Below are 21,654 nucleotides of genomic sequence, written 5' to 3' on the forward strand. Positions count from 1 at the left end.
CTTGCCCCTTGCTTAGTCCCAAAAGGTACCTTTTTTTAATAGCGTTCAGCAGCATGAAAATATCTCTGAACTGCCTTCTTAATAATCTTGATTGGCTTCCTGCCACTTTCATGTGGGTTTGTTGCCTTGCCACGTCCCTGTTGGCTATTTAATTAGGCTGTCAGCTTCCGCCATCGAGATTCTAACTTACCTGCTTCTGCGCGATTCTAAGGCCCTTCCCAGCAGCATGGGTCCTGCCTCGATGGGTTGCATTAAATTCCACCTAAATGTTGTTTTGGAAAAATGCATTGTCCTTGAACAACAGCGTACAAGGATAGAAATCTGCCCCTTCCAGCCTGTATTTTTGCGTGCTGCTTGAGGGAATTGCTGGCTGTGCTCACACTGACTTAAGAGTAGAAATAAATACAAAAGATAAGGCTGAGGCAATTGCAACCATCTTTAGCTGGAGGTGCCAAGTGGATGTGTGGCTACAAGAGCAGGTCAGAGGCTAGGAATCCTGTGGCAATTAACTCACCAGACTCCACAAAGCCTGTCCACCATCTACAAGGCAAGAGTCAGGAGTGTGATGGAATACTCTCCACTTGACTGGGTGAGTGCAGCTGCAACAACACCTAAGAAGCTGGACACCATCCAGGACACAGCAGCCTGCTTGATTGGCACCTCATCCATAAACGTTCACTCCCTCCACAGCTGACGCACAGTAGCAGCAGTGTGTACCATCTACAAAATCCACTGTAGAAACTCACCAAGGCTCCTTAGGTAGCACCTTCCAAACCCACGATCATTACCATCTAGAAGGACAAGGGCAGCAGATAGATGGGAACACCACCAACTGGAAGTTCCCCTCCAAGTCACTCACCATCCTGACTTGGAAATATATCACCGTTCCTTCACTGTCACTGGGTCAAAATCTTGGAACTCCCTCCCTAACAGCGCTGTGGGTGTACCTACACCACATGGACTGCAGCGGTTCAAGAAGGCAGCACACCACCACCTTCTGACGGGCAATAAATGCTGGCCCAGCCAGCGAAGCTCACATCCCATAAATGAGTAAAATAGCAGTAAACTTGAGCTGCTCTTTTTTAATTCATTCATGTGGTGCAAATGCTGCTGGCAAGGCCAGCATTTGTTGCCCATCCCTATTTGCCCTCAAGAACATGTAAGGAATGCTAGAATTTTGACCCAGTGATATTGAAGGAACAGTGATGTATTTCCAAGTCAGGAAGGTGTGTGGCTTGGAGGGGAACTTGCAAGGGGTGGTGGTGTTCCAATGCAAATGTTGCCCATGTCCTAGGTAGTAGAGGTCAGAGGTTTGTAAAGTCTTGTCGAAGGAGCCTTAGCGAGTTGCTGCAGTGCTCCTTGTATATGTTACACACTGGTGCCACTGTGCACCACTGATAGAGGGAGTGAATGTTTAAGGTGATGGTGCTGATCCAAATGGGCTGTTGTGTCCTGAATGGTGTCGAGCTTTGAGTGTTGATGAAGCTGCACTCATCCAGGCAAGTGCAGAGTGTTCTACCACACTCCTGACTTGTTCCTTGTAGATGGTGGACAGACTTTGGGGAGTCAGGTGAGTTCCTTGTCTCAGAATTCCCAATCTCTGACCTGATCTTGTAGCCATAGTATTAATATGGCTAGTCCAGTTTAGTTTCCAGTCAGTGATGAGCACAGGGCGTTGATAATGCTATTGTATTATGAGGAAGAGATTAAATTCTCTTTTGGAGATGGTCATTGCCTGGTATTTACTTGCCATTTACTAGCCCAACTCTGAATGTTGCCATGGACTGCATCTGAGTACCCGAGATGTTGTAAATGGAAATGAATATTACAAGAATCAGCAAACATCCCCGCTTATGATGTAGGGTAGATCATTGATGAAGTGGCTGAAGATGGTTGGGCCTAGAACGCCAACCTGACGAACTCCTGCGGCATGTCCTGAGACTTAGCTGATTGATCTCCAACAACCACAACCATATTCCTTTGTGCCAGGTATGACTCAAACCAGAGGAGAGTTTTTTCCCCCTGATTCCAATTTGCTAGGGCTCCTTGATGTCATACTCCGTCAAATGCGGCCTTGATGTCAAGGGCAGTCACTCTTGCCTCACCTCTGGAGTTCAGAGGTTCCTTGTTCATGTTTGAACCAAAGCCGTAATGAGGTCAGCAGCTGAATGGCCCCGCAGAGCCCAAACTGGACGGCATTGAGCAGGTTATTGCTAAGCAAGTGCCCCTTGATAGCACTGTAGATGACGCCTTCCATCACTTTACTGACGATCGAGAGTAGACTGATGGGTTGGCTGGTTCAGATTTGTCCTGCTTTTTGTGTACAAGACATATCTGAGCAATTTTCCACATTGTTGGTGTATAGCTGTCTTTTGAAAGCCATTCACAGGGAGTTTTGCTGTTGAGCAGTAACTGGTTATCTTGGATGACCAAAGCACAAGTGTTACCTCTAGACAATGTTTTTTTCAAGCTCTGCAAATATTTTCAATTAAATAATGTTAAAATGACATGAAATATTACAAAGTGACACTCTGTTAATTGCTCTCACAGCTTATATGCTCTTGGCGGGCCGTGTGAGGAAAGAAGAAGAAGTTGCTGTTATTCACCGTATCCTTGAAAAAGAATTTAAAAGGAAGCTCGTTCCAGAAGTTATATTCTCACAAGCAAGTCTTGAAAAACGAATGAGTAAGTTTTCACAGAAAAGACTGTTTTTCTGAATTATTGTGTGACTGCCTTTGTCAGGTGTCAGCTGTGTGTAGTTGGTAGCACGCTCTCCTAAGTCAGAAGGTTGTGGATTCAAGTGCCACTCCACGACTTGAGCACACAAATACAGGCTAACACTGAAGTGCAATACTGAAGGAGTGCTGCACAGTCGGAGGTGCTAACCCGTCAGATGAGACGTCAAACTGCTCCCTTGGCTGAATTTAAAAGATGCCCCAGCACTATTTCAAAGAAGAACAGGAGAGTCATCTCCAGCTTCCTGGTCAGTTTTAATCGCTTAGGCAACATCACAAGAACAGATTATGTGGTCATTTTTCACATTGCTGTTTGTGGGAGCTTGCTGTATGCAAATTGGCTGCCATATTTTCCACATTGCAACAGAGAGTACTTTTCAAGTACTTGGCTGTAAAATGCATTGAGATGCCCAGTGATTGTTAAAGACCCTATATAAATGCAAATCTTTTCAAATGCCTTACTAAGGATTACATTTGCCTGTTTCTGTCCATGCTAGTTTATGCTTCACTTGAGCCTCCTCCATCTTTTCTCATCTAAATCTACCATTGTAATCCGCTATTCCCTTCTCCCTCAGATGCTGGTCTAGCTTCCCCTTAAATGCATCTATACTTTTGTTTCAACCGTTCCCTGTGGTAGTCAGTTCCACATTCTTACACTCTCTGGGTGAAGAAGTTTCTTCTGAATTCCCTATTGGATTTCTTGGTTGATTTCTTGATTTCTTATATTGATGGCCTCCAGTTATGCTCTTCCCCACAAGAGGAAATGTTCTCTCTGTATCTTGTCAATCAAAATCTTTCAGAATACTAAAGACCTCTACCCTCAACCTTTTTTTAAAGAGAGAAGAGACTCAGCCTGTCAATCCTTCCCCAATATATATACCCACATATATTTCTGGTATCATTCTTGTAAATCGTCTCTGCACCCTCTCTACTCCTATATCCTTCTTTATGATGTGGCGACCAGAACTGCATACGATGTTCGAAACAGATTCAGCATAACTACTTGACTTTTTAATTCTGTCCCTCCAGAAATAAAGCCTGGTGCCTGCTTATTTTTTTTTTTTGGTTTTGTTAACCTGTGGCACAACTCCTAATGGGGTTGATGTATTTGTACCCTGAATCCTTTTGTTCCTTTACCCCCACACAGGCTTGCACCTTCTAAGTAACAAGTGACCTCTTTATTCTTACTACCAAAATTCAGTACCTCACATTTATGCGTTTTTCATTTGTCCATTCTGGAAGTTTCTTAAAGCCCTCCCCTAATTTGTTGCAGTCCTCCTGTATTAACTATCTCTTCTCACCACCTCCCCGCCCTCAACGCCCCAAAAAAAATTGGTATCACCCACAAGTTTAGAAATTGTTTTGTTGATTCCAAAGTCCAAATCATTAATGTAACATGTGAACAGCAGTGGTCCCAGCACTGATCCTCATGGAACATCACTTCCAACCTTTAGCCACACTGAATAACTACCATTTACTTCCGCTCTCTGCTTTCTGTCTTGAAGCCAACTAGCAATCTATCTTGCCATTTGTCCCCTGGTTCCATATTCTCTGACTTTATTCATTAACCTCTAATGGAGTGCCTTATCAAAGGCCTTTTGAAAATCTAGCTAAATTTCATCTGTATTACTATTGTCAGCTCTCTGTTACCACCTCAAAATTCGGCAAGGTGGGTCAAGCAAGATTTTCCCTTTTGCAATCCATGCTGACTATTCATTGTTAGTTTTATTGTTCCTAATTGTTCTTCTGCCCTCTGGTTTGTAGGAATGCCATTCTTTTTCCTACCACCGATATTAAACTGACTGGTTTATGATTCCCTGGGCATGTCCTTAAATATAGGAATTACATTAGCTATCCTCTGGCGCAAGACCTTTTTTTGTAACAAAAATGATTAAATATGACTAGTAATACCTATTTATCTCTTTCATGTTCTTTTAAAAATATGTGGATGCAATCCATCTGGACCTACGGGTTTATCCTCTTAGTTTGTTTCGTTTACTCTATATGCCCCCAGTTTTGTTTTGAATGCAATTATCTCATTGCTGATCTCTTCACTCAATATCATGTCAACTTGTTCTATCTCCGTTGTAAATACAAAAGCAAAATAACTATTTAATATTTCTACCACCCCTCTATCATTATTTGTGATGTTACCTTGTCTATTCCTTATGGTGTTAATTCCGAATGAGATTCTTGTATAAAGTTTGGTTTTTGAAAGTTTTAGGCTAGCAGCTTCATTTGCTGGCAGTGTTGCTCTGGAAAGCTTGGAATAGGTTTCCCCTTAAAGCTTGGGCTTTTCTGACCTTACATTTTGTGAGGCTGGATAGGTTTTACATCACTGGAATCACATGCAGGTATTCTTGCCAATATAGTGAATTGGGCTTCATTGTCATTGCTGCTTGACATGATTTCAGCAAAGTAACAACTTTTAATCATTCATTTATGACCTCATTTCACTTGGTCTCCCACCTTACAGATCAGTGGTCGAGTCTGAAGTCAGTCATGTCTGATGACTTTCGCCATGTTGTGTGGACATATGGAATGCGAAAGTTGGCAATTCTGGTGGGACAGGCTTTGAAGTTTGGAGAAGCTGTGCTGATGGTTGGAGAAACCGGGTAATTATTCACAACTTTAACTGAATTCTCATTCACACATCGGTCACGTTTATGACATTGTGACCTTAAGCTGCATCTGTATTCATGAAACCCCAGTGGAATTTAACATGAAGCGTTTGAATTTCAAACAACGCGCGTATAAAAATGAAGTTACAAAATTGCATTAATTGGAGTAATTTGGGCAGATTGATGCATTTGCAACATCGCCTTCAGCCACAGGTGCTGAGTGGATGATCCATCTCTGCATCCTCCTGAGGTCCCCACAATTGTAGCAGCCTGTCTTCAGCCAATTAGACTCGCATCACACGATATGAGGAAATGGCTGAGCACACTACATGCAGCCAAGGCTATGGGCCAGGACAAAATTCCAGCTACAGTGTTGAAGACTTGTGCTCCAGAATTAGCTTTGTCTCTAGCCAATTTGTTCCATTAGAGCTTCAATGCTGGCATCTATCTCGCAATGTGGATAATTCTCCAGGTGTGTCCTGTCCAAAAAAGGACAAGCCCAATTACTCTCCCATGAGCCTACTCTCTCTCCTCTGCAAAGTGATAGGAGGGGTTGTTGACAGTGTAATCAAGCAGCATTTACTGAGCAATAACCTGTTTATCGATTGCTCTTATTTGGGTTGTGCCAAGGTGACTTCATTACAGCCTTGGTTTAAACATGGCTGAAAGAGCTGAATTCCAAAGGTGAGGTGAAAGTGACGGCCCTTGATGGCAAGGCAGCATTTTACCAAGTGTGGCACCAAGGAGCCCTAGTAAAATTGAAGTCATGGGAATCGGGTGGGGTAATCGTTCAATTGGCTAGAGTTTTGTTTGCTAGAGACCAGTCATCTCAGCTGCTGTGCTCAGTTCTAGGTCCAACCATATTCAGCTGCTTTGATCATGACCTTCCCTCCATAATGTCAGCAATGGGGATGTTAATTGATTGCACAGTGTTCAGCACCAATATGCAACACTTCAGATAATGAATTATTCCATGCCCACGCACAGCAAGACCTAGGTAGCATTCTGGTGTGTGCTGTTACGTGGCAAATAACATTCCGTTTGTGCTACACAAGTACCAGACAATAAGGGTCCAACAACCTCCTCTTAACATTAAATGGCCTTATCAACATTCTACAGTCCCAATTGACCAGACATTTAACTGGGCTAGCCTTAAATACTGTGGCTACAAAAGCCGGTCAGAGGCTGGGAATTCTGTTCAAGTTACTCACCTCCTGACTCCCCAAAGCCTGTTCATCATCTACAAGGCACAGGTCTGGAGTGCAATGGGATACTCTCCAGTTGCCAAGATGAGTGCGGCTCCAACAACATTTGAAGTTCGACACTATCCAGGGCAAAGCAGCCCGCTTGATTGGCACCTTAAACATCCACTCCCTCCCCGATCGATGCACAGTGGCAGCAGTGTGTACTACATACAAGATGCATTGCAGCAACTCACCAAGGCACCTTTGACAGCATCTTCCGAACCTGTGACGGCTACTACTTGGAAGAACAAAGACAGCAGGCTTATGGAAAACCACCAAGTTTCCCTCAAGTTGGGCACATCCTGACTTGGAAACATATCGCTGTTCCTTCGTAGTCACTGGGTCAAAATCCCAGATCTTCCTCTCTAACAGCAGTTTGAATGTACCTACACCACATGGACTGCAACGGTTCAAGAAGGCAGCTCACCACTACCCTTCTCAAGGGCAATTAGGAATGGGCAATAAATGCTGGCCTAGCCACTGATGCCAACTTCCCATGAATGAATAAAAAGAATTAAGGACTAGCTCTGAAGAACTCATAGATGTCATATTGCCTTGTAATATTTTTCTATAGTAAAATCACTACATAAATGCATTTTTGTACTGCTGGACATGTGGCCTAACCATTGTTTAAATGTTGTTTTCTGTCTTTGCATCCCAGCATTCTGTGTGGACCTCAAGAATGTGCCACCTGCTGATGTGCTTCTTGAAAACCTGCATTGATCATTGGGCTGTTCCTCACTAATTCTTTAGTACTTTCAACTATTTTACTGTTGAATGATATGATAACTGAATGTGGGATGTTTTTGCTTTATACAGGTGTGGTAAGACCACAATGTGTCAGATTTTTGCTTCCTTGTTCGATCAGAAGCTACACACAGTGAATTGTCATTTGCACCTGGAGACATCTGACTTCCTCGGAGGTCTAAGGCCTGTCAGACATAGTTCCAGTGAAAAAGTAAGCCTATTGTTATTCTGTAAACCATTTGTCTCCTCTTATCTAGTGTCCAATAGCCAGCTAAAGTTTGGAAGTGCCTTCCCTCCCGCAAATTCCGTCATCACATTCACTAGCTGCTGGAATTGCTGATCTGAATTATCTTTTGAGCCACATGACTGAGGCAAATAATTGGAAGCAGAACAGTATAGAAAGTAAACTTGAAGGATTACATTTGTACAGCAAATCAGGTCATGTACTAGCTTTGGAGTTGTAAGATCTGGAGTTCACTCTAACTTTAATTGTAAGAAAGTTGATTACAGTTGCTAGAATGAATTGGGAGAGTTATCTGAAAGGAACCTACCACTCTGGGTATGAGTATGTTGTCACAGGTTTCTCAGAATTTATTAAGTTAATTGTACTAGAAAGTTCTGATGACTTTCTGTAACTTCCTAGTGACTGGTGATGCTGGAAGCAAGACTTCTTTAAAAATAACAAAATCCAAGAGGTACACATTCCTAAACCAAAACAGCAATTATAAAATTACTACAGTATATATAAAATCAATGCATAGAGATGATTGGTGTGTTAAAGTTGAAGTAGGGAGATACACATTACAAAATAACATTCAATTAATACATGTTCATAAGAAATAAAAGCTCCAAAAGCTATGTAACTACAACACTGAATACAGAAACTGATTTCAAAGTTACAAAAACAACATTAATGCATAGATTTGTTAAATACTTCAAAAGAATGTGACTATTTCTCTTTAAGGCTCTTTAACTTAAGCTGAGAAAAGTTAAGGCATAGAACTGTAATTTAAGATCTAAAGCTATTTTGCTTTACACAATAGGCTTTTGAGAGGAATACAGCACAGGGGTCAAACCACTTCCCAGAACCTAATCTTTGCAACGTTTGCTTCCACAATTAAACAAGTGACCTCCCATTTTGTCCTGTAATCAAGGTCATAAAGTGTAACGGTTGGTTTCCTCCCAACATTTGCCCTGCAGTAAAACCATAAAATGTAACTGTACTTTGGTCTAGGGCAATATGGCACATTTCACTTATCAAGGAGGAACGCACCTAAAGACACAGGCTCACATAGTATGATACTAATGCCTTAGATATTGAGTTAATTGCTTAATACACTTTGATTATTTGATAATTGCACATAACTAAACTAAAACTAATTATTAAACATGGACTCCCCTGCAGAGTGGAGAACACAAGTTGGGAAGTGAGCTTGTATCAAGATGAACCAGATTTTGAGGAAGAGGGAGTAAGTTTGAAGAGAAAATAACTCCAGTTCTGATTCTGATTTGAACCATGGCCATCTTCTGTAGTGGGTGGGGACAGATAACCTGCATCATAATTGTGAGCAGTGTCTTGAAATACACTAGAATATACATGAATATCCATACTTGGTTATGGGTGTGTTCTTTGATTAGCCATATTTTGTAATGTTGGTACGGTGCATCCTCCTGATTAACAATAGGGATTTCAAATTCCGCCCAGTATAACCCCAAACAGGGTACTAGAACAACAACTTGCCTTTTAATATAGACCACCACCACCACCCTGTCCAGTTGAAGGAGCTTTACAGATGTGTAATGAGACAAAATTTGCACTCAGCCAAAGAGGGTGAGAAAGAGAGTCTTAAAGAGAAAAGGGAGGTGAAGTGGCTGGGTTTAGGGAGGAAATTTCTACTTAAGACTGACATAGCTGAAAGCATGGCTGCCATTTCTAAACATGCATGAACAAATGGGGGGAGATGGTATAGTGGTAATGTCACTGAACTAGTAACTCAGAGGCCAGGCTAATGTCCTGGGGACATGGGTTTGAATCCCATCACAGAAATCTGCCATCCTTACCTGGTCTGGCCTACATGTGATTCCAGACCCGCAGCAATGCATTTGACTCTTAACTGCCCCCTGAAATGCCATGCATTTCAAGGGCAATTAGGGATGGGCAACAATTGCTGGCCTTGCCAGCAACACCCACATCCCATGAAAGAATAAAGAAAAAAAAGACAACTGCATGGAGTATGTTAATATTTTACATTGCAGCAGGGAATTGTCCATTTTTCCCTTCAGTTGTTTATTCCAGTGAGGGCAAAAAAATATATCAGAAAGGCAGGGAACCCGATCAGAACTAAGTTTGAATTTGAAGAGTAGCTATCTTTTCCTCTGTGCATATATGGTTGTTGGCAGTACCTGTATGAGGAAGTCCCAAAAGGAACATGGGAACAAGTATAGGCTGCTTAGCCCTGTGAGCCTGCTCCATCAGTCTGTTCGATCATGGCTGATGCTTTGTGTGGAACAAGTGTTTCCTGATCTTGCTTCTTAAAGACCATTAAAAACAGGGCTGAATTAACTGCGTGTAGGTCAGGGATTGAGACAACTTTGTACAGGTGCTGCACGGAGGTTGGTGCCAAGTGATGCAGTGGAATGTACTAAATCTCTGTTAAGTAGCACATGTTGCACTGCTATTCTCTCTACTATTTTCCTGAGTAAGGATAAGACTGCACCTCAAGATATATTTCTTGACCATTAGGATGGTGCCAACCCGAACAGGCTATTTGAGTGGCATGATGGACCTCTTGTGCTTGCTATGAAGGAAGATAACATGTTTCTGATGGATGAAATCTCTTTGGCCGATGATTCTGTTTTGGAAAGACTCAACAGGTGATGTTCCAATCCAATTCATCAGTTAATTTTTAGACATTAAGTATAGGAGTGGACTTATTTCTAAACCTTTCATCTGTTGTGTAACTTTTCCATTTTGTGTTCGCTGACGTGTTTAAATGTATGTGCAGTGTCCTGGAAGATGAGCAGACACTCTTGCTTGCAGAAAAGGGAAGTGGGGAGGATGATAGTGTGGACCTTATAATTGCTGGAAGCAGATTTAGGATACTTGCAACCATGAACCCTGGAGGTGATTTTGGGAAGAAAGAGGTGAGTGTATAGTTGTGGTATAGCAATTTCAATGTACAATGAAGATTTCGATGTTCGATTTGATTGAAATTATTACAATCAATACTCAATCTCCATATTGATAATTGATGATCTTGGCAGGCTGGAGTAATTTGGATTTATAACCAGCCTGTCACAACCTTGGATGTCCCACAGCACTTGCAGCCAATTAAGCATTTTCTTGAAGTGTAATTTACTATTACTGCTGTAATATTAAAAAGAAAATCAGCAGCCAATTTTCACACAGCAAGCTCCCATAAACAGCAATGTGATAATGACCAGATAGTGTCTCTTGTAGTGCTTTCAGGGACAAATATCAGCCAGGACACTGGAGAGAGTGTCCTCTCTTTGAATGAATTAATGTCATGGATAGCACTTCCAATCGACTTCCAAGCAGTATTGTTTCAGTACTGCGGAGTGGTAGCCTGGTTTATGCTGGACTTGAGCCCTCAGCCTTTGGACTCTGAGGCAAGGATGCTGCCATGACTAACACTTCTATCACAAGAGCAAGTTTTCTGCTATTTTTTATATAGAATTACATTAATATATATACAGCACTGAAGCAAGACATTTGGTCTAACTAGACTACGCTAGTGTTCTTCTCACACACCTTTCATTTTACCTGCCTCATCTCAGCTTTTTAGCACACTTTACTCTCGTACTCACATGGTTCCTTCTAGTTCCTTTTTGAAATCATCAAGACTATTTGCTCAACTACTTCCACTGGTAGTAAGCTCTATTCTGTTTTTAAAAATATTCTTATTTCTGTATTAGATTTATTCGTAACTATCTTGAATTTATGACACTCTCTTGACTCTGCTGACCTGTGCTGCTTTTAATGATTTTGTCACCTGTATCCCTCCATCCCTTTTGTTCTTTTACTGCATTCAGTTTCTTATTTTCTAAGGCGTTGCTGAAACTTTTCATCTTACACTCATCAGGACAAATGCAAGAATGCCAAATTTCAAATGATCACTGCAGGTTATGCTACAGGAGAAAGGGGTGCTGATTGGTTGGCAAGTCAACTCTGGCTAAGGCATTGCCAAGGAGAAGGCATGGGGAACAGTGGCTCCCCAAGCTTTGGGTAATTCAAACAAGAGGCAAGGTTTGAATGTATTCTGTCCGTTTGTAGAGAATGGGCCCCTGTGTGTGAATGCATGTCGCTTCAAGCAAGATTAAGTGAGCCACATTGAGTTTGCCTGATTATCGTAAATTGCTTTCACCGTGGCCAATTGACCTCAGCTAATCGGCACCCTTTTCTCCTCTAGTATAGCTGTTGTGAACATTTGAAATTTGGCGTTCTTGCACTTGTCCAAATGAGTGCAAGACAAAAAAGCTTCGGCAACATGTCTCTCTTTTCAGCATTATTCAAACTCTGTATTACCAAACAACTGTTTCTCAGGTGTAGGTTATGTTTCTTTATTTTTCCTACCAAAAGTTAGCTCTTTCTGAGCTTGTGTAGCTGGTATTAGAATGCGTATTACAGGAGTCTGGTTGGTGCACTGAATTTGAAAATGAGCCCAATGGATCTGGGTTTGAACTCATTGTAAAGTTATGACAGAATTTGGGTAGTCTTTTTTGATGTTTTAGTGTTTCTCTTGTTGCATATCACAGCCCCACCTGTGAAGGCACCATCTCTTGTAAAGAAGGCAGGTGGCCGCCCTCCCCATGTTTCTGTGAATGCTGCTCCCAAACCACCTCTGCAGGTGGCTGGCTATCATGTTCTAAAATGATGCCTCTTCCTGGAAACATGGTTGAGACTGGAATATTAAAACCTGGGAGTTTGCTGATTTTAAACTTGCAGAGGACTACTCTGGTGCATCATGATGGAATCACTAATCCAGTTATGCATGCAAGTACAGTGGTCTTCTTGACTGAATCCCCATACTCTAATTCCCCTTTCACTCCTTTTCACTGTCTCCTCTCAACCTCATCCCCACCCCCCCCATCCAACAGTAACCAAACTCTAATCCAGAAAACCTGGCTCCTAGTCATGCAGTTGCTCCTAAGTCCCATGCTCAATGACTTGCCTATTGTGATATTGTCCCTACTTATTTCCAACTTGCTGCTATTAACCTCACTGAGTATGGTATGTCCATCACTTCTCTCCAAATGCTATCCCATCTTGAAATTCCCTTTTCCCTTATGCCCTGTAGTATGTTGTACAATAAAATTGCCACAGTATTCAAGACTCTTTGATCCATTTCTAATGCTGACTACAGAATGAAGGGTGCTGCTCTAAGTGGGTGAGGAATGTTGCTGTGACCCACCATCTGTTCCTCATCCTCTGCTGCCTTTGACTGTTGGTGGTTCCCTCCTCTCCAGTCTACCTCCATGATGAGACTTTTCCATGGTTCCACTTAAACTACCGTACTGTAGACATTGCATCTCCCCCAATGGCTTCTCCTCTGCTCACATTGTTACTGGGATAGAGAACTAGATTTCAATGGATGGGTGAGCTAGATGGGTTGAATGGCTTTGCTTATCTTTCTTGTCATGATTTTCATCACCTCCAATATTACGGTCCTTCATTCTCTTCTTCACCTTCAGTGGCCAATTTCTCTTTTGATGCTTTGCCCTACTATCTGAAAGTCCATCCTTGTTTTCAGAAATCTCCAAAACAACTTTCCTCCGAGGTTACTTTTGCTTTTATGCTTTTATTTCCCATCTTGGTACTGTTCTAACAAAATACCCTTTATGATGGGTTGAGGTAGCTGGGAGAGAAATAGAAAATTTGTAAATCTAAAATCGTCTACTTCTGTGAAATAAATCGATCCATTGCTTAACATTTCAGCTTTCGCCAGCCCTGAGGAACAGATTCACCGAGATCTGGTGCCCACCGAGCAATAGCCGTGAGGATATGATGGCGATCATTCAACATAATTTAAGCCCTGGACTTTCTTTAGATGGGCAAGATCATGAAGGTTGGGGCATGCTGCTGATTTGTATTCCCTTGCTTTTGTTGGAAGTTTTGTGATTTTTGAGGAATGATATGGGGTGAAGGGTTGCAACACTTAGCCTATCATTTGGATATTGAGGCAGCTCATCAGTTTATTGGTCACGTGAATGAATTCTGGGCAGTGTGAAGTCTTTCCAATGGTCCCAGTCAATGTGCTTGTCCCTGAATAGATTTAAAAGTAGCTTTTCCTTGTCCTGTAGTGGGAAGTGCTTTATGCTCTGTTACTTAGGTTTTGATTTTTAGGAGGTAACCATCAGTCTGGCTCTCCACTCCATACTCGAGCTTATTGTCTGTTCAATTCAAAGTAAGCAAAATTGGAATGTTACTTGTCTGGTATGCCAAAGGGACATTTTTGTAACATTCGCTACCCCAGAAGCGTAGACAGAAGACAATTGGTGTTCATTGTATATCATGCACAAAGGGCTTTTACTTAAGCTCTGATTGTTGTTGGGTTCCTAAAGCATGAAAACGAAATCCAACATTGCATGTTCAAAACTTTATTCTTATTGCTATTTTTAAAAATTGATTTTCTGCTGAACCAAAAAGCTTGTCTCTGCTGGAAGGTTTCCTACCATTGCCTACAGAACCGACCCAGTCTCTGTGTGCCTACTTCATCTTGCAGTATCAGCAGCAACTGTAAAACAAATCCTATAACTCTGGTCTTCAGCCAGCTGAACTGGAACTCATAAATGAAAGAATTCCTCAATGGACCCTGATTCTGGACTCTTGAAATCACGTGAACTAACATTCATTTCAGTGGTTCTTCTACTGTTACTATCCATGGTTGTAAAACTCCTCCACCCACCACCCCTCCACCCCCACAGGGTTTTGAATATGAAATAAACTAGCCTCCTGAGTTAGTTATAATGTGAGTTTGCTGCGGGTTATTAGTAAATTGGATCACACAAACCGAGGGTTGGAAAAACATGCCACCACATAATTTAAAAATAATTCAAAACACCTTCTGCTTACAGAGAAAATAACTACTGTTTGCCTGTCTCTTTCCTGTCCGTAACATTGTCCCCTCCACAGGGAGGAATTTTTTCTTAGAGGTTGGGAAGGGAAGGTTCCAAGTAGAAGTGGGAAAAATGGAAAGCTGAGCTAATTTGTGCTCCATTGCATTCCTACAACAAATTCAAGGCCAATTATGTCAAAGGACTGAGAATAAGTTACTTACAGTCCACTTATTCCAGGAATGGTGTGAATGTGGGAAATCTAAAGATCTGGAAGGAAATAAGAAATTGGTTTAAAATATGTAAATTTAACTGGATGGTTATTCCCCCCACCCCCACCCATGTATTACAGGCAAAGATATAGCTGAACTTGTTTTGGATTTCATTGACTGGTTAAAGAATCAAGAGTTTGGGCGTCGATGTGTGTTAAGCATCCGTGATATCCTGTCCTGGGTGAACTTCATGAACGTTACAACTAAAAATGCAACTTCAGAAGTAATGGATTTGGATGAAAGCTGTGATTTTCAGCTTGACCCTGTCGCTGGGTTCATACATGCTGCCTGTCTCACCTGTATTGATGGAATTGGATCCGGTATGTATTAGTTTTGGCTAGTGAAACTGCCATTGCTAAGTGGAAATGTTGGAATTTTGAGAGGTTTGGAATAGAATGTAAAATCCCAGGCTGTTCATGTTTTAGTGTGCCCAGTGTGTTTTTAAAAGGGTTAGCTCCTGCTGAAACAGCTAATTGAAAGGCTATGTTTCTCATTTTGCAAGTGGTTGGACATGCCACTGTTTGTTTTTGTATCTTTGATTCAAGCAGCTGCATTTTTGATTCGTGGATGCCCATAAATGCAGTCATCTACATTAGAACTTGCAGCATAGAAACCGGCTGTTCAGCTTATTGATCTGTGCTTGTTTTTTTAAAAATTAATTTTGCTAAACATTCTAAAATGAAAATATTGGAAAGAAAAACAAATTCCTTGGATGGCAATTTGTTCATTTAAAATTTCCTATAGTAAAATACATTGTTGAATAGTTCAGCCCAGGGAACGAAGGAATCTTGGTCTTCCTGAAAAAAGTCAATATTGCCTTGCCAAACTGTTCACCTGAAGTGTATATTGAATGTGCTATAGGTTTGATCCTTTTCACTTTCCTTCTAGGGTCTACATTTTGTTCTTCAGAAGCTACTTTAGCTGCTCGCAAAGCATGCCTGAACTTCCTTTTTAAAAAATTGTCCAAGGTCACAAAGTTGACAAAACGTATGTTGAAAATGCTAACCAGTTATGATCAGAAAAGAAAGAGGAAAGTTGTATGGACTAAACGCTGTTTTGGAATTCATCCATTCTACATTCCCATAGGTAAGGATTGGAGAGCAATTAGTGGCCCATACTTGAGAATCTGACCATTTGTACGCTTTTGACTCGTATGTCCAATTTTTTTACCTCTACCCAATCTTCCTACTAAATGGTGTATGTTAAGTAATTTAAGGCATGAAGTATGGTAAGTGCTTTGGAGGGACTGGTGACTTTGGACCACTGGTTCTAAGAGTTGTTTTGGTTAGCACTTTGAAGTTGTATGTTAGAAGTTCGTGTGAAGTTGTCTGGTCCCTGGTACCATTTATCAATGTGTGCTAAACCCTGTAATGTGTCTATTTCTGGATCTTTGAAATGGGAAGGTATACTTGACGTACCATGAACCTATTATTCCACAAAGCGCTCCACCACTGGGGTTTTCCTTGCCCTGTGCCTGGGTTTGTTGTAGACTTAATTGATAAGAGGTTGATTGATTGCTGTAATTAAATCATCAACTCCATTATCATCATGTGCAGCTACAGTTTTGTCTTTTATTTTTGCAGTTTCCCTTTAAGGGGCTGCCTTTTACTTTATCCCCAGTTTTATTAATCTAGTTTTTTTTTTGTAACCAAAAGAGCTATAAGGATGGTAGAAGGCAAACTAGACGGACCCTGGTCTGTTTTCATCTACCAAGAATTATAAATATTGCTTGGTCATTTAGTTCACAGCCTCCAAAAACCCATTTTTAAGAAGGCCTTTTTTTTTTAACCAAAAACATTGCTCTTTAATCCCTCCAAGGCTGTTACCTGTACTGGATTTTGTCTGCCAGGGTTGATTTTATTCTAAACATTCTATCTTCCATGGTGTGGTAATCATTTAATCAAACATTGTCGGATTTTTGGAGTTGCCTCTCTAATGACATTACAGTAAAATCTGAAATCTTTCCTAGTTTGTTTTAAAATACTTGTCTTCCCTTTTCTACACACTGAATTTTAATTTCTTGCCTGCATTTTTGTCTTAATTAAACTTGCTTCTAAACTACCAGCAGCAAGATCATGTGAATTAAAGCATTTAGGAAAAGTTGATCAGTTTGTCTCATCTGATTGATTCCAGGGGGGTGGGTTGTTATCTTATTGTGACTGTGTTTTTAAAGGGTTTAAAGAACTTTGTGTGCATTTATATAAATGTGTATATTGTGTATTAATGCTTTCAGTAGGGGCTGTTGGAGAGAAAGTTGCAGTCCCAGACTATGCACTGAATGCTGGCACAACAGCGATGAATGCCCTGAGATTGCTGCGAGCATTGAAGTTAAGCAGACCAATTCTTTTAGAGGGATCACCAGGAGTTGGAAAGACGAGTCTGGTATTTGCTCTAGCAAAGGCTTCTGGAAACCAACTTGTCCGAATCAACCTTTCTGAGCAAACAGTAAGTTAGCATGAAAACTGTTTGAAGTCTTGTTGCCTGCGACTGAACTTTCTCGAGTAGTAATTTTTCCCCCTCCCCTGAATCTATTTTTAAACCATTGTAAAAATGGGCTGTATTCTGAGGAAACTGCATGGAGCGTGCTGTTCAGATTTTTCACGAAGTAGCAGAATTTTGATTTTGGTACTTAGGCACCAACAATACAGAAAACAGAAAGTTAGATTTATATAGTGCCTTGCATAACCTCTGGATATTCCAAAGTGATTCACAGTTGGTACACTGACTACGCTTTAAAGTTAATGTAATGTGGGAAGGAGGGCAGTCAAATTGCAAATAAATAAGAGGAATGAACAGATGGTCTGTTCTGGGATAGTTGAAGAATAAATGTTAGCTAGGACACCCAAAGAATTAATGGACGTGTGGTCGATTGTTCAGAGTTGCTTATTGTGTGCTGAATTTAATTTGGATGGAAATGATTAGGAGTGCAGATTGAGGTTTTATTGATGTTTGTGCGCCCAACATAACGTCTAATTGTAATAAATCAATAATTACAATTGCCAACTTAGCCAGTTGCTATGAAGTTGACTGTTCAATACTGCATAGATAGGTTTCAATCCTTATCATTAAGATCAATTTTCCCCTGTTTGCAGCCAGTCAAATAAAATAAATGTGAATGGCATAATAAATGTTTTGCCATAATTCCTCATTTATATCTTTGGTCTGAATTGATTATTGACAAAAACTGCTGTTCCTGTAGGATGTGACTGACTTGTTTGGGGCAGACCTGCCTGTTGAGGGGGGTAAAGGAGGAGAATTTGCCTGGCGTGATGGTCCTTTGCTTGCTGCCCTCAAGGCTGGACATTGGATTGTTTTGGATGAGGTGAGTGTTATTGAACTGCTTTAATTAAACTCATCACCATGTCCTTTGACTTGACCAACTTCATAACTTTTTAAATTTAGCATAGATGTGCGATCGCTTTAGAGGCTTCACATGTGGATGTGAGCTTCTGTTATCTTTTCACTTTGGAACAGCAGTGGATGCCCATTGTACCTAAAGGGCTTCAAGTAGTGCTGCGTATTCATTAGTGACAGCTTAAATTAGTTAAAAGCTAATGCAATTCATGACTTATTACATGTTGGATTTTTACACTTCTCTGCTTTTCTCTGCCTCCCACTCCCTTTTAAATGTCTTTTGACTGAATGGCTAGACAGCTATGTTCAAGCTCTCTGGTTAGCCCAGTGTAAATCCATGAAGCAGAATGCATCCATTTGGAAGATTTCCTCCTAATGAGGGTTGGCTCTTATCAGGAATTCACTGGATAATGAATACAAATCTACACCCTGCTGCTGCCCTGCACAGTTGACTTGAGGACTGCAATGCCAAGCTGCCAAAGTTCCTGGAAGTTCAAGGCAGAACTGTTGAAACCTACTTTTCTTTCCGCTCTCTTTTCTTCTATCCATCCCCTAACCCTGTCAGATGTGATTTGTTCATTCTGTAGAATAAGGAGTATGTAATTTTAGAATAAGTAGTATATAAGATACTAAAATAAAAGCAAAATACTGCAGATGCTGTAAATCTGAAATAAAGACCAAATGCTGGAAAGACTCAGCAGTTCTGGCAGCATCTGAGGAGAAAGGAATGGAGTGAACGTTTCGAATCCAATATGACTCCTCTTTGGAACTGAAAAGAGATAGAAATGTGATTGGTTTTATGCAGTTGAAAAGGCGGGAGAGAAATATCTCCGCCCTCTAACCTATCCCTGACCATCACATTGCTACCTCTCTTCAGTTCTAAAGAGGAGTCATTGGACTTGAAACATTAACTCTGTTTCTCCCTCCACAAATGCTGCCAGACCTGCTGAGTTTTTCCAGCATTTTGTGTTTATATAACATACTATATTGTTTTATCAGCAGGGAATATAAAGGACTGTGTTGGTAATGTCTTTCAACTCATAAAGCCTTGCATGACAAGTTTTTTGAGATACAATAGAATCATTCAGTTTAACTACTCATTCTGTTTTTTGTTATACGAAACATCCCCTGCATAGTTTTCAGTGTCACTAAATATCTGAGGATTCACAAAACCACATATTCAGTGCTCTTGATGTGCATCTACCATCTGTACTGATGGGCAGATTTTGAACTCAATTATTGACAGTACCATTTCACTATCCTCAGCAACACTAATGTAAAATCAAGTACTGAAAGTTATTATTAAAGATGGCAACACTAGTAACTAACATTGTTCTTTCAGCTAAACCTAGCTTCCCAATCTGTGCTCGAGGGACTGAATGCCTGCTTTGACCATCGTGCTGAGATTTTTATCCCTGAGTTGGGCCGTCACTTTAGTGTGAAACATGAGAGGACTAAGATCTTTGGTTGTCAGAATCCTTATCGTCAAGGAGGTGGAAGGAAAGGTCTCCCCAAGTCTTTCCTCAACCGATTCACACAGGTAAGGCTGAATAATGACCGAAGCCTACTTCAGTTATTGCAACAATGTGTCATGAACCAGAGTATATGGACAGAGCAATCAAATGTACAATTCATGAAGTCTTCTGCCTGAGCCTAAAAGTTACATCTCTTGTTACTGGTTTCATAAGTCATTTGGTCTCATTAATGCAATTTGGTAAATAGCGTGCAGATTCTTAGCTGGCGAGTTTTTGTTTTGATGAAAGGAAATGTTAATTTAACAAGTGATTAGCTTGTAAGGAGAGGCATTTTGTTATATTCTGGACCCATTGAAAACCTTCAGAGCCAGAGTATTCCTCGGTGCTTTTTATTTTAATTCCCCCCCACCCCCGCCTCATGCTTTCATTGGGAATGTACTCTGGGATTGATTCTAAGATGCAAGTTGATTCTGACGATTGCACTAATAAATTCACAAAGACCCCTGATCAAATGAAGCGTTTTTCCCAAAATAATTAATCAATATGCTAGTTGAGCTTCTGAATTTTTTTCCAGAATCATATTTTTATTTTCTTTCCTAACGCTTCTTTACATTTACATCCCAAATATTAAATTTAAATATAATCTTTTTGGAAATTACTGAAAAAAAAACTGTTTGAAAGGTTAAAGCAGCATTGGCTGGTTAGCTATCTTGCCAGTCGAAAGATTGGACATCCCTGATATTTCATATTCAGCATTTTTATTCAGTGGCTACAAGGCTTCCCAGTACCAGAATCAGAACCTAACTTTCCAGAATACTGTCAGAAACTTGGGGCAGAATTTTTCATCCCGCGGGCAGGCACGCGTCCAACCCGATGTCTTCGTGCACTCGTGCGATATTTCGGTCGGCGGGCATGCGCAACAGTTGGCAACCTGCCTGCCGACATTTAAGAGGGATGTTAAGGCCCTTAAGCAAGCAATTAAGTAAAAATTTTTGCTGTCCGCCCAACCTTACGTTTGGCGGGGCGGGCGAATAAGCCAGGCAGCCTTTGCATTTTTTGCGAAACCTCATCCACAAGCGGGATGAGGTTTCCAACAATAAATTTTTTTTAAAATAAAAATTATTTTTAATCTGTCCTCTTCATGTGACTGAATCACATTGGGGGGGCGCGGGGTGGGTTGTGGGGGGGGGTGGGGGGGCATGTTTATATTATTTACCAAATCTTTATTTTTGAGTTTAAAAATCTTTCAGCTCCGAGGCAGCTCCGTGCCTTCAGGGCGCTTGCAGTGAGCACGCTCCCGCGCATGCGCAGACCTCAGTGCTTGCACTCCTCCTGCCCCCACCCCGGCAGCACTGAGGCTCTTTGCACGCGTTTCACATTGGCTGTGGAATTAATTGGCCAGCCAGCGAGAAATTGCGGTTGGACCCTGATCATGGACGGCGCTCCGTTTCACGACCATCCCCGGGTCCACCCAATGAAAGGAAAATCCTGCCCTTGCACTTCTAAAACCTGAGGACTTCCACAGTTTCACAATCCATTAAGTACTCATGACAACCAATGTTGTCATGTAGGGAAACTGCAGTCTTTTCTTTGCACAAGGAAGTCCCACAAATAACCACCTGGGAGAATAGGTGGTGCCTCAATTTAACTTCTCATTTTAAGTGCTTCACTTTTGACAGTGTAGCACTCAAGTTCAGCCTCAAGGCTCTTACACACTGCATTGGGGCTTGGGCCCAAAGACAAGCCGTTGCTGACATTTTATGTGCAGCAGTAAGTGTTTCTTTTTTTTGAGAGAGTTGCATCATAGTATTTAGCTCTTTGCCAGTGCATCAACAGCGTGTTGAATGTATGCAAATCAATTCTGCAAAAAGTAATACACAATTTACCTCTAATAATTTCTGTACTGCTTCTTGGCTGTCATTCTGTGGAAAATTATGTTTGAGGTTAATATTGATTTTATGTCGTAGGTTTATGTGGATCAGCTTTCAGTTACAGACATGGAGTACATCGCTGACACAATGTTTCCTGCAATTGGTAAAAATATCATCAGTAAAATGGTTCGTTTTAATTACAAGGTAAAGGGTCCTTTTTTTTTTTGGTTTACAAGACAAGGTTGGATGAAAAGCTCTGGA

At 41.1% G+C, this 21,654-nt stretch overlaps 1 protein-coding gene across 1 annotated transcript in view; it reads left to right on the forward strand.

The window, feature by feature from the left end:
* The window catches only part of mdn1 (midasin AAA ATPase 1), a 227,351-nt gene that overhangs the window by 81,611 nt on the left and 124,086 nt on the right, over positions 1-21,654 (forward strand). Inside the window, exons 28-39 of the mRNA XM_078542396.1 lie at positions 2,551-2,685; positions 5,212-5,350; positions 7,420-7,558; positions 10,091-10,221; positions 10,353-10,491; positions 13,304-13,433; positions 14,774-15,013; positions 15,582-15,779; positions 16,927-17,138; positions 17,893-18,015; positions 19,390-19,587; positions 21,490-21,597. Of these exons, the coding sequence (XP_078398522.1) occupies positions 2,551-2,685; positions 5,212-5,350; positions 7,420-7,558; positions 10,091-10,221; positions 10,353-10,491; positions 13,304-13,433; positions 14,774-15,013; positions 15,582-15,779; positions 16,927-17,138; positions 17,893-18,015; positions 19,390-19,587; positions 21,490-21,597 (1,892 nt within the window). The remainder of the gene's footprint in view (positions 1-2,550; positions 2,686-5,211; positions 5,351-7,419; positions 7,559-10,090; positions 10,222-10,352; positions 10,492-13,303; positions 13,434-14,773; positions 15,014-15,581; positions 15,780-16,926; positions 17,139-17,892; positions 18,016-19,389; positions 19,588-21,489; positions 21,598-21,654) is intronic.

Source organism: Cetorhinus maximus, chromosome 5 (assembly GCF_964194155.1).
Source record: "Cetorhinus maximus chromosome 5, sCetMax3.hap1.1, whole genome shotgun sequence".
Taxonomy (NCBI): Eukaryota; Metazoa; Chordata; class Chondrichthyes; order Lamniformes; family Cetorhinidae; genus Cetorhinus; species Cetorhinus maximus.